Here is a 12,742-nt window from a genome sequence, read left to right on the forward strand (position 1 = left end):
CTACGGAAGGGGTGTCCCACTACGTCCTGCCCAGAGCCACAGGCGGCAGCAAGTTTCCCAATCTTCTTGCGGCCGGGGACGTGGGAACTACTGCTGTGGTTCAGGGGGCCAGCGGGCGGGCTAGTCCACCAACTCCCCCTCTGCAGCAGCCTCCAAGCCTTCTTAGTCTGACTTATCAGGCCATCAAATGCCCGTGGGCGGCAGGGTCCGCCAACACCTCCTATACTGGCGCACCATCACGTCGGAAAGGTGGGTTTTGCAGATAGTCTAAAGGGGCTACACCCTCCCCTTCGAGGCTACCCCTCCAGCCATGCCATCTCAATACCACTGCATGTCGGAGGATCACCTAGGCTTTCTCCAACGGGAAGTTATGGCTTTCTTGGCCAAGGGAGCGCGTTCCTGTCCCAGAAATAGGTTGTTACTCCCACTACTTTCTGGTACCCGAGAAGGACCAGGCCCTGCGTCCTATCTTGGATCTCAGGAACGTCAACCACTTCGTCCGGACGGAGAAGTTCAATATGTTGACGCTTGCTCAGGTCTTGTCTGCCCTCGACCCTGGAGACTGGATGGTAGCGTTGGACTTGCAGGACTGCCGGCGTTACCTGCGGTTCACGTAGGCCAAGAGCACTTTCAGTTTACCGTGCTCCCCTTTGGCCTTACCAGCACCCCTCGGGTGTTCACGAAAGTGATGGCTGTGGTCGCAGCTCATCTGCGCAGATCAGGGGTTCTAGTCTTCCCCTATCTCTACGTCTGATTGTTGAAGGCGGGCTCACCCCAGGCAGTCGCCTCCCACCTCCAGACTACGGCCAACCTGCTGCGTTCGCTGGGGTTCTCCATCAATGTACCGAAGTCACACCTAATTCCCTCTCAGAATCTCCTCTTCATCGGAGCGGTTCTGGACATGACGTGGTTTCGGGTTTATCCTCCTGAACAGCGAGTCTGGGATATTCTTGCTAGGATTCCAATCTTTCAGCCTCTATCTCGGATTTCGGTCAGGAAGACCCTGAGGCTGCTGGTCCTCATAGCCTCATGCAGGGTGGGTGGCATATGCCGGATCTGCAGTGGGACCTGAAGTTCCAGTGGGCGCAGCATCACAGTAATTTGTCCAATTGCGTCCAGATCTCAAGAGTCTGGTATCCCAATCTGCTCAACATGGCCAAAGATCTGACTTGTCCCCTCTTCGGGAGGATATTCTGTCGCAGCAACAGGGGACGGTCCTCCACCCGAACCTGTCCAGCCTCCACCTCCTTGCGTGGAGGTTGAGCAGAGGCAGTTGACGTCTTTTGACCTGCCTCCCGAAGTTTATGTAATCTTGGCAGCCAGGCATTCCTCCACTAAGATGGTATACGCCTGCCGGTGAAACAAATTTGTGGCATGGTGCACAGCAAAGTCTGTGGAACCCCTTTCTGCCCCTCTTTCCGAGGTTCTCTTGTATCTCCTTTCTTTGGCCCAGCAGGGCTCTGGGCACTATCAAAGGCTATCTCTTGGCCATCTCTGCCTTCCTTCGGCTGCCAGATCAGCCTTCTCTTTTCAAGTCCCCGGTTGTTAATCGTTTCTTGAAAGGCATAACTCATCTCTTTCCTCCTATTCCCTATGTTATGCCTCAGTGGGACCTGAATCTAGCCTTAACCTATTTAATGTGCGCTCCCTTTGAGCCGCTTCACAACTGTCCTTTGAGATTTCTGAAGCTTAAAACTGCATTCCTGGTAGCCATTACATCTGCCAGAAGAGTGAGTGAGCATCCAATCCTCCTTTCCTGTCTGTCCATCCGGACAAGGTAGTTCTCAGGACGCTTCCATTCTTCCCTCCTAAGGTTTCACTGCCTTTCACTTCAGGCAGACCATCACTTTTTCTACCTTTTTTCTCGCCTCCGCATTCTTCGAAAGAGGAAGAGAGGCTCCACCATCTAACCTAAAATGTGCACTTTTCTTTTATTTGGATCGCACTAAACAGTTCCGAGTGGATAACCAGCTCCTTTTTTTGGCTACGTGGGCGCCAAATAAGGTCGACCGTACACAAGTGGACTATCTCCCGATGGGTTGTCTTGTGTATCAAAGCCTGCTATTCTCTGGCAAATAATGAGCTTCTAGTGGGGCTGCGTGCCCATTCCACTAGGGCGATGGCAGCAACTACTTTTTTGGGACGAGGAGTTCCTCTAAATGACATGTCAGGCAGCTACGGTGGCTTTGTTGCACACATTCTCGAAACACTAACGCCTTGACAGTCCAGTCCGGAGAGACAGCTTCTTTTTCCGTTCTGTTCTCCAGTACTTTCTGGTTTGATCTTGGTTCGCCGACCCACCTCCAGGGTTGGTATTGCTGGGGTATCTATTCTAAGGTAAGGAATCTATAACTAACATGTTTCTTTCAGATGAACAAGTTACTTACCTTCGGTAACGATATATCTGTAAGAAACATAGGTCTGTTATAGATTCCTTACTGTCCCACCCATCCTCCCCGTTCTGTGAACTAATTTCTAGGGTTAAGGACATCCTTTTGGGGCCCTAGTTTTGTGCACCAGTGGTCAGTGTCTTGCATTGTTCTGCATTTCTAGCGTGACAAGTTGCTTACAGAACTGACATCCGCGAGTGAGGGCAGCTAAGTAGCTGCTGCGACGTCATCCCGGTGACCACAACACCAACGACTGATGCTAAGCCAACCGACACCACCTTTCGACACGCAGAGGTACTGCTGACAAAAAACTTTCTGGATCCAGTCTGACACCTGGGGCAATTCTAAGGTAAGGAATCTATAACTAACCTATGTTTCTTACAGCTATATTGTTACCGAAGGTAAGTAACTTGTCATTAAGCACACTAAACTCGAGGGTGTCAAAGTGCTAAGCCAGTCAAAGAACATATGCCTAACCCTGAAGGAGGGGGATTCACATTGACCCAGAGAACTAGAGGGAGAAGAGCCAGGTTCAGAGGTGTTTATGTAAAGCCAACAGTATTCCTGTTTCAGAAATGTGAGCAGGTAAGGTGTTCCACAATTTCGCTGCAGCGTAGGAGAAAAAACATCTGCCCCAACCTGGCTTTGCGGATATTAGGGCCCACCACCTTCCTACTCGTTACCAATCTGAGTGGCCTATTGGGCACACACCACTGACAACATGACCAAATAAGCTGTAGTCCCTTTTGGTGCAGTGGCAGAAAAACTGCATAGTGCTTTAAAAAACACTCGCTTCCATACTGGAAGCCATTGAAGGACCTGAAGGTCTTCTGCAACTGAAAGATGTTATGGGGTGTTTAAAATAAGACGTGCAGTAGCATTTTGAATAACCTGAAGCTTGTGAAATGAAAAATTGTTGATATTCAGATATAAGGCATAGCAGTAGTCTACATGAGAAGTAATCAAAGCCACTGCGTTGGTGAAGTTCAAGGTATGTTGTGAGTTGCTTTTTGATTGCCTTCTCAATCACTTTGGCTGGATAGGGAAGAGGGAAGATGGCTCGGAACTAGCTCAGTTGAATCGTTGGTGGCTGTGGGTTTCTTGAGGAGGACATTGATTTCTGCAAGTTTCCATTCATCCAGGAAAGTGGCAGGCGTGATGGAGGTTTTGATAATGTGGGTCAGGAGGGTGCTGATTGGTTATGTTCCCAGACTGTAGATGTAGTGGGGTATGGGTCCGTTAGGGCCCCTAAGTGGACGGTCCAGCTGATTGCTGCTGTGGTTTTAGGTGAGGGTTGTCCATTCGGTTAGGTGGCAGTCTTGGTTGCTGGTGAGTAGGTTAGCAGTGAGTTCCCTGGGACTGGGTTGGTGTGCGAAGCTGCAGTAGATGTTTGCCTTAAAGAGTTTCACCCTAATTCCATAAGTATTGGAACAATCTTTAAACCTGTTATGGTGCAGGAGTCTCATTGATTGAATCAGGAGATCCCAATAGGAATTGGTGCTACTAGTCCCTTAAGTAAAAGCCCACACCACTGGAAAAACTTGACTCAACTGGTGGATTCAGTGGCGCTGGCCCATAAAGGGCCACCACATATTGCAACTGATCAGTGCTTTCACTAAAAATATTTAAAATATATTCCTGTGCAATTACTTTGCTATCTTTAGTAAATTGTATGAAAAGTTTAATTATCACATACTTTCTTTAATGGTTTTTAAGGTTGACACTATTTAGCAGACAACTTGAAAATCCAATTGTTCATTTTCGTAATGTGTCCTCTTTCTTTGCTCTAGGATGAAGAGGCTGCTTTGGCAGATGGAGAAGATGTTCCATTTGAAAAAAGTGTCAGACAGTTCCTAGGTGAATACAAATCTTGGCAAGACAATATCCAAACTGTACTGTTTACTCTAGTGCAGTCTATGGGCCAGGCGCGCAGCCAGGAACATGTTGAAATGCTGCAGGAAATCATTCCAACATTAAAAGAGCTAAAATCTCAGAGTCAGAGGTAAATACTATTTTCCTTGTAGCTCTGTGAAAATATTTTTTATTAAACAAAACATGAATACGTGAGTGATCTTTTTCTCTTTTATTTTTTTGTTTTTAGTATCTACAACACTCTCGTGAGTTTTGCATCTCCCTTGGTCACGGATGCATCTAATGAATGTTCAAGCCCAACATCATCTGCTACTTATCAGCCCAGCTTTGCTGCAGGTATTTTTCTCTAATTTTTGAAATGAGCATTTTCTATAAAGACATCTTAATCATGAAGAATCAGTCATCTATAATCATTTGCTGAAACAATGTCATTCTCTAAGCTTCAAAATGTACTTAAATCTAGGGGACCTTGGGCTCGGGTGGAGCAAAATCTGACTTATATTGACGATAGACATGTTGGATTTTAAAAAGAAAACAGAAAAGCAAGATTTGCGATGATGCATCCAAAATTCATAGGCTAAATGTGACAATTCTGGTGGAATGCCGTATTTATTTGGCAGGAGTATATTTCTTATTAAACCGTGCTTGAGCAGTGGTTGAGTGTAAATCGCGGTCTCAAATTGGACTAGGGTGAAACTAGTTAGCCACCCTTTTAGTCACAATTGTGGGTGGGGTTCAAACCACACCCTACCCAAAGAAATTAACATAAAGTGGTAGATTTTACAGTTTAACGTAAACTGATAAAAAGTTGCAGAGGTTGTCAATGAGCTGTAATGAAATATGCTAATACGTTTGTGGTGTGCATTTAATTTTAAATATGGCCACACCGTGGATATTTCCGTACAATTTGTGGTTTGAGTTACGTTTTACAGGCAGATAAAATAATATGATTGCGCACAATCATGTGGGCTACCATTTTTCAAAATATATTCAGCATTTGTGTTCACTTATTTTTACTTTCCCTTTCCAAATAAATTCTTACACATTCTATGATGAAAAATCTACTAGGGAGGAGCAGGGGAGTTAACATTACCTTAATCACAGTCTCCACACAACTACTCCAGTCTTTACACTACTCCTTAGATTTATGAGCGGTACTGCTCATTTACATAGTGCTTACAGGATCAGACAGCGATGGGTTTCTCTGCTCTTTTATGATTAAAAGAAAACAGTAATAATTGTTCCAATGAAAGTTTAATCAATACAAATGATGAAGTGCTTTAATACAATACATTAAAAGCCATATCAGTCAGTACCCTATGTTATCAAGTAATCAAAATGTATCCAAACTCAACCTGATTTATCATACAGATACCATCTTTAAATATATTTCTAAAATGGATTACTTTTGTGTTAACCAACAGCTTGAAAGCTTGTGAAAATCCAGAAATCACACAATCAAAAGCAAAATGTTCATTTTGAGTAAACAAAGGCTTTCCCTACATACAGAAATGGGTCCTTTTCATGAAAGGTTTTTTATGTCGGTGTCAAAATATTGAATACATATTTGATCAACAAATATCCGCTTTTTTGCACCAAGGGCTTGTATGTGTTTCTGCCAAACATAGACCTAATTATGCATTTCATTTTCATCTATTGTCATTTAAAATCAGGGATTTTCATCACTTGTGTTTTTTTAAGTGAAAACCAACATTATGTTAAAGATCAACTAGGCCAAGGATAGCAAGAGTATCACCAAGAATGCACAGACTATGGCACGGAGTGTCCGCTGTTAAGCTTAGGAGAGTCAAAAATATTGCCTGGAATACCCACAATATAGCAAGGTAAACATATGGTTATGGTAAGGCTACCCTACATGTCAACAGGAATGCAGTGTGTTCATGGCTATGCTTGGTTGGCGGTAGGGCAGCTCAAACTCTACTTAAGCATTTAGGATACTTACTTGCCAAAAGAGACATAGCAAAGAAATGGAGGGATAAAATACCCCCCACATAGAAATAAATAGAGGCAAGGTATGGATATAAGCTCAAAACCTGAGAAAGTGCTCAATAGTGCAAGGGGATGTCCCAGGAAATATGCCGGGATGTGGGGGGCATGACTTAGTAGGTTGTAGACAGACATTGAGCCCTTACTAAATCACGACACTGAGACCCCCTCATCAGTCTATTATATTCGCAGTGTTACAAGAACTGTGGCCAGAGCCACCGGGTCACTGATTCCTGGGGTGAGGGTGACATGTATGACTGCATGCATGAGAAGATGGATGTGATTGACTGCCACCGTGCTGGTGTATAAACTGGAAATCTTTAACATTATTATGTATGCTATTCTGATGTTGTCTTATTGTACTGTCTGCTTATATTCTTAAAACCAATAAAAGAAAAGCTAAGAATGGCCTGTGTATGCTGAGGAAGGACCTCTTTAATGAAAAGTATAGGCAGAGTGTTGTGAAAAATACTCACAATGTGTTTGGTGCGAGCCAGTTTTGCACCATAGATTCCCAGAATATCCCCAAGGATGGCCATTATATGGCACAGAGGGAAAACTATTAAGCCGTGGACAGCAATAATGTCACCTAAAATGCCAACTATTTAACATTGTTAGGCCATTGGTAACCAGAATATTGTCAGCAATGACATATGTGATCTCAGAAAAAATCTCCACATACTCCAAAGCATAAGCAATAAAACATTGTATGAAGTATTTCTTAGAACTGTAATAAACATCTGAGCACTTCGAGCATGCTATCTCTTAACCATCACTATGTCACAGAAAAGTTGACCAGTGCTTGTACAGAACAGAACTGTATTTTGCTACCCTCCTATAACAAATGGTTGATTTCAACCTTTGCCGTTACAAATTATCTTCAATTTGTAAAACTTTTATTTAAATACAATAAGACGACAGATTAGCACCAAATTTATCATCTGCTCAATGTCCATATACAGTTTTCATCCAAATATACTAGTTGCAATAATGCAATGTAGTAATATAACAGTATATAGCGCAATACATTTCTTATCTAGTATATCATGGTTTGGTCCCAGGTATAGGTGCTTACCCCACGATTATCCTTTCTGCCCCAGAAGTCCGGTGCTTATCATGCGTTCAGCCCAGCATCCCTTTAACTCAGATAGACACGATCACACACCCATTCCTTGAATATCAGACATTTAAAGGGGAGTAGCCTTGTGGAGACTAGTCGGTACCGTCCAGGGAGATATTCTAAATCCTTTCCTATGCTGCCACTTAAAATATAAGTCTTAACTTGCTCAAATCTTCCTTCCTATTCCTAGTTTGTGTTTACTCTTTGTTATTTAGAAACTGGGATATTAATTGCACTCCCAGAGCACCGAGATTTTTCTTTCAGTTGTTGGTGTGTATGTTTATCTGCAGTGGCAAACGTTTTTTTTTTTTAATTTCTTTTTATTTGCATTTTCATATTTAACAACAAATTATTACATAGCACTAGCGAATTGGTAAAGTATGGTTTGTTCATATTTATAGAGCAGTATAATTCTTGATATGTCACCTACACATCTCAATGGTTAAGACTAGCCAGAAAGATAGTCCAGTCATGCACTGTTCACGTGGTGTTATCTCACACCTTCTAATTTTTTTCAAACTAAATCAAAACATTTATTAATCACTTTTCATTCATTTAATTTCTCTTGGTTTCATCAAAAGTTCATGTTTTAAATCACATGTTATTAATCAATCACATTAAATTCTGTGAACACAATATATACATAAGATCAATTATCATGATTCTTTTTCAAAATTACAAACAATGTTCGCACATAACACATCTTAATTGCGTGCCCGATGCATTTCGGTACCCAAACGGTACCTTCCTCAGGGGCCACTCTTAATGAGTTTGGTCAAGTCTAAATGTCATTGGTACGTTCTTGAGAAATGTCAGCGTTGTGTGCTGTATCAGGTGATGAAAACTCCTTAACCTGTTGTGTACTGAATTCATCAATCTGTTCTAGCTTTCTTCGCGTCTTAACGGGATCTCTAACTTCCTGAAAAATCAAAAACCCTCATACATTCTATACTAGCGTTTTGCACCTGGTGTTGGTACCTCTATTCTGGGACTACCTGATTTCTGCCATATCTAGGGGGTATCTAGGCAGCATTATCGTTAGGGCTCCCAGTGTGTTGGTATTTATTTTTTTAACATTTCCATCTGTATTAATCCATATTTATTTTTTGGCCATCTTTATTGGTATTTATCCATATTTATTTTGTAGTTTGTGAATAAGTGGAGTCAAAGTTGGTACATCTCCACATTTATTTAACGGATTAACATGCACTCATACTTTGATGCCTGTCGGATTTTAGCAAATTCAGCAGCCAAATATAGCAAAACACTACACCCATAGGTAAATATTAGCAATTTACTGTAAATTTATTTTAATAAATGCCTGTATTTAACGATTTCTTAACCTGTTTTTTAATTCCCTGTGCTGTCTATCTGTCCATCTGTTATCTTGGAATTCACAGCAGGCCGCATGGAAAGTCACTCATTGGAAGCACAATTTAAAGTATTTAAAAAAAAATACAGACAAGAAACATCTGTTTTCTGTCTGTATTTATCTGTAAAAACGGAAAACTGGGAGCCTTAATTATAATTTTGCAAGGTGTGAGGGGTCTTGCCGAGCTTCCATTGCTTGTGTGGATAGCATAAGGTATGCCTTGAGGGGTCCCCATATGTCTCAAGTCTGAAGATTAGTGGTAATAATTCTGCATATGTGGTAAGTTGTTCCTGGCAATATACCAGATCCTGCAACCATTCCTTAAACTTAGGGGCCCTGTCCCATCCCCACCTGCATGCTACTCTGCGCTTGGCCATAAGCAGCCTAAGTTCCACAAATCACCTAGCTGATATTTCCACTTTTTCTGTATACCCAAGTAGCCTGATAAGCAGTGTGAGGCATATCTGCATTCCCACCATCTGGGATAGGGCCTCTCCCACCTTCTCCCAGTACTTCGAAATAGATCTGCATATCCAGGTTAGGTGAAGGAAGTCTGCACCTCCCGCCCGCATCTTTCACAGTTGTCAGTTGGTTTTAAATTATATCGATGTAACCATGCTGGGAATAGTACATCCTATGCAGGAAATTAAAATGATGGAGACATCTGCCTATACACCGGGGAATGATTAAAGTATGTGCACGCTAGGTGTTGTGTGCATGTTATCCGATTCGCAATTCCTCTGAAGACCAGCCAAAAGTCCAGCCGAGCCCAGCTGGAATGCACTGCGTAGTTAGGTTCCCTCCCTATGTGTCTATGTCTGTTGAGCGTCCGCCACATGTCAATTAGTCTTTACTCTTCTATAATCTGCTGCAATTGTCGTTGAGCTATTGTGTTATGATGTGGCTGGGGATCAGAGCGGTCAAGCTCTGGTTGTATAGTAATGTTGAAATCGCCTCCCCAAATATGAGAGGAGCCTTTGCTTATGTGAATGCCCCCCTTGGCCCCCCAGAGAGGCAATTAATGATTTGACATCTATGTTGGGCCCATACCAGTTCGCTAATGTGACTGAAGGTGATGGCAGCCTCCCACATATCACACTATACCTCCATCGGGGATCATTTATAGCTCCCTCTGCGGCGTATGTCGTGTTTTTCTTAATGAGGTTGGCTGTTCCCTTTGAATATGAGGAGTATGGTGAAAAATATCTGTGTGATACCCATCTCGCAGCAGATGTGGGATTCGTTTCGGGGGCTGTGTGCGTTTCCTGCAGCATGGCTATGTGTATATGGTGCCTATCTAAGTAGGCCAGGCTACATCATCTCTTACGCGGGCCTCCCAACCTCCGGATATTCCACATCACAAAATTCAGGCCCATCTGCTGCTCACTAACTTCCAAGTAGTTTTAATCTGCTGTTGTTTCAATGACCTTCCTGGGTCTGCTGTTGCCTTGGTCTAGGTGCATACCTCGATTTGCACTCTTAACAGCTCTATGTACGCTGTGCCTTCTACTACCCCTCCTCCCACCCACCAACAGCAGCTCCCACCCACCAACAGCAGCTCCCCTAACTTGCCGTGAACTACCCCTCCTCCCGATAACCCTCTAAGGGTCCAACGTGTCTTCATAACAAACCAAATAAATATCCCATTATTGCAAAATACCAGTAGTACTGCACTTGTCCACAGTTGGTACATGTTCTGAGCCACAAGGGTTGTTCTATGCACTCTTTCCACTATCTGCAGCAGGGAGAAAACTTCTTTCCCAAAGCTAGTGGTCAACATTTGTGCCACGTATTCCTCTATTTTCCCTGTGTTAGCAGATTCGGTTACTCCCAGGATGCGTATATTATTCCTCCTGGACCTGGCTTCCAAATCTTCATTTTTAGCCGCTATTACTTTCAGGATCCATTTTGTTCACTTGTTTGCTTCTCTGGGAAGTTGTGTCCTCTAGGTCCGAGATTCTATGTTCGACCTCTCCTACCCTGCTGTATTGTTTTTCCAATTTTTGCGTGATAAAGCCCATGTGTGTGCACATGGTGTTCACTTTTGATTCAATTGAGGTGAGGCTGCGTTTCATCGTCACTAATAGAGAGTTCATATCATCCTCTTCCAGCTGCTGGCTCGGGTCGGTACCCTCCATCGTCTCTGGGTCTCGCTTCTGTCCCTGCCCCATTGCCGATTTACGGTGTTCAAGGGTTAGTTTGGATTACTTACCGTCTCATTTGCCCATTGTTTTGGGCTTTCAATTGTCTCCACTCTTTCACAGCATGGCACCTGAGCCCAGGTACTGGACTTAGTTATTGTTGGTAGGGTGTGCGCACTGCTTTATTATTGTACACTCAGGCTGCCTTCTCTTTTCAGGGGTGCACCATCCCGATCTGCAATGTTTGATGGAGGGCTACTCCCCACCCTGTCTACAGATCCCCAGTGTCCTGTCCAAGATTGTAATAGGCCATGTATTCCACTCTGTGAAGAGTGGTGGGGAGACGATCCTCGCTGCGCCAGAGTTCATGTTTATTTAGTTGTGTAGGACTGGATTCACCCTGTCCCCTCACCATTTTAGAGTCTGGCATTATAGATATTCGTAATGCGTCTCTCATGCTGTACTTGGAAGGGTCTGTTCTAGATGATGCATAACGGTGGAGACATCCACTTCCCCGAAGGGCCAGTGACTCAATGCGGGCCGCTGCAAGATGCCACTCAGCGCACCTTCCTGGTCCTCCCCCTCCACAGTGCCGGTCGGCCAAAGGGGGAGCAGGACCGCTGCCTCCCGCCCCAAGCTTGCGTATGACCGGGTGGGGCCCTTTCACTACTGTCCAGTTGCAGTTGGATGCCCCGCTCTCTCCCAGTCATCCCCCGGTCTCCGTACCTTCTCCTGAGTGGTGTGTCAACTATCAACTGCAGAGTACCGCAAGGATCGTCGCTCAGCCCCATGCTCTTCAACATCTATATGGCCGCCATTGTCAGACAGCATGGGCTTAGCATAGTATCCTAAGCCCACGACACCCAACTCATCCTCACACTCACAAAGAATCCCGAAGACACCAGACTCTGCTTCCAGGAAGGAATGAATAACGTCCCAGCCTGGATGAAAGACGGCTGCCTGAAGCTCAACTCCGAGAAAACCTATGTCCTCATCCTCTGACCCTGCACCTCCGCCTGGGACAACACCTGGTGGCCCTCTGCCCTTGGGAATCCACCCCCACCTACAGACCATGTACGAAACCTCGGCATCATCCTCGATTCCTGCCTCTCTATGAACCGCCATATCAACGCCATCGCTTCCACCAGTTTCAACTGCCTTCTCATCCTCCGCAAGACCTTCAAATGGATCCCCCCCCCCCCACTATAGAAGGACCATCACCCACACGCTCATAAACAGCAGAGTGGACTGCGGCAACGCCCTCTACGCCGGAATCAACAGAACTCTTCTACACAAACTACAAACCATCCAGAACGCTGCAACCAGACTCATCCTCAGAACACCACATCACGAACACATGACCCAACACCTACGAGACCTTCACTGGCTCCTGGTCAAGAAGAACGTCCCCTTCAAACTCTTCACCCATGCCTACAAATCCCTCAACATCGGACCCAATTACCTCAACAAGAGTCTCCTTCCACGTACCCATGAGGAACCTCTACTCCGCTGACCTCGCCCTGGCAGAGGTTCCCAGCATCTGCAGAAACAGAGCAGGCAGGAAAGCCTTTTCCTACATAGCAGCCTAGACCTGGAATGAGCTCCCTGTGAACATCCGACGCTCCCCTACCCTGCACACATTCAGGAAGGCCCTCAAGACGGGGCTCTTCGATTGATCCTGAGCTTGCCCCCCCCCACCTCCCCTGTGCCTTGAGACCCTCACGGGTGGGTAGCGCGCTTTATAAACCCCCTGATTGATTGATAATGTTGCCTTCATGTCAACAGCAAATAGCCCAACGAAACAGACCCATTCCGGGAGGACCCACATTTCCTCTTTCAG

At 44.6% G+C, this 12,742-nt stretch overlaps 1 protein-coding gene across 1 annotated transcript in view; it reads left to right on the top strand.

Annotated features, from left to right (window-relative positions):
* SMG1 (SMG1 nonsense mediated mRNA decay associated PI3K related kinase) overlaps positions 1 to 12,742 on the top strand; it is a 1,828,328-nt gene that overhangs the window by 1,706,782 nt on the left and 108,804 nt on the right. The window contains exons 59-60 of the mRNA XM_086940872.1: positions 4,181 to 4,392; positions 4,492 to 4,598. Of these exons, the coding sequence (XP_086796998.1) occupies positions 4,181 to 4,392; positions 4,492 to 4,598 (319 nt within the window). The remainder of the gene's footprint in view (positions 1 to 4,180; positions 4,393 to 4,491; positions 4,599 to 12,742) is intronic.

The sequence above is a fragment of the Lissotriton vulgaris genome, chromosome 10 (assembly GCF_964263255.1).
Source record: "Lissotriton vulgaris chromosome 10, aLisVul1.2, whole genome shotgun sequence".
Taxonomy (NCBI): domain Eukaryota; kingdom Metazoa; phylum Chordata; class Amphibia; order Caudata; family Salamandridae; genus Lissotriton; species Lissotriton vulgaris.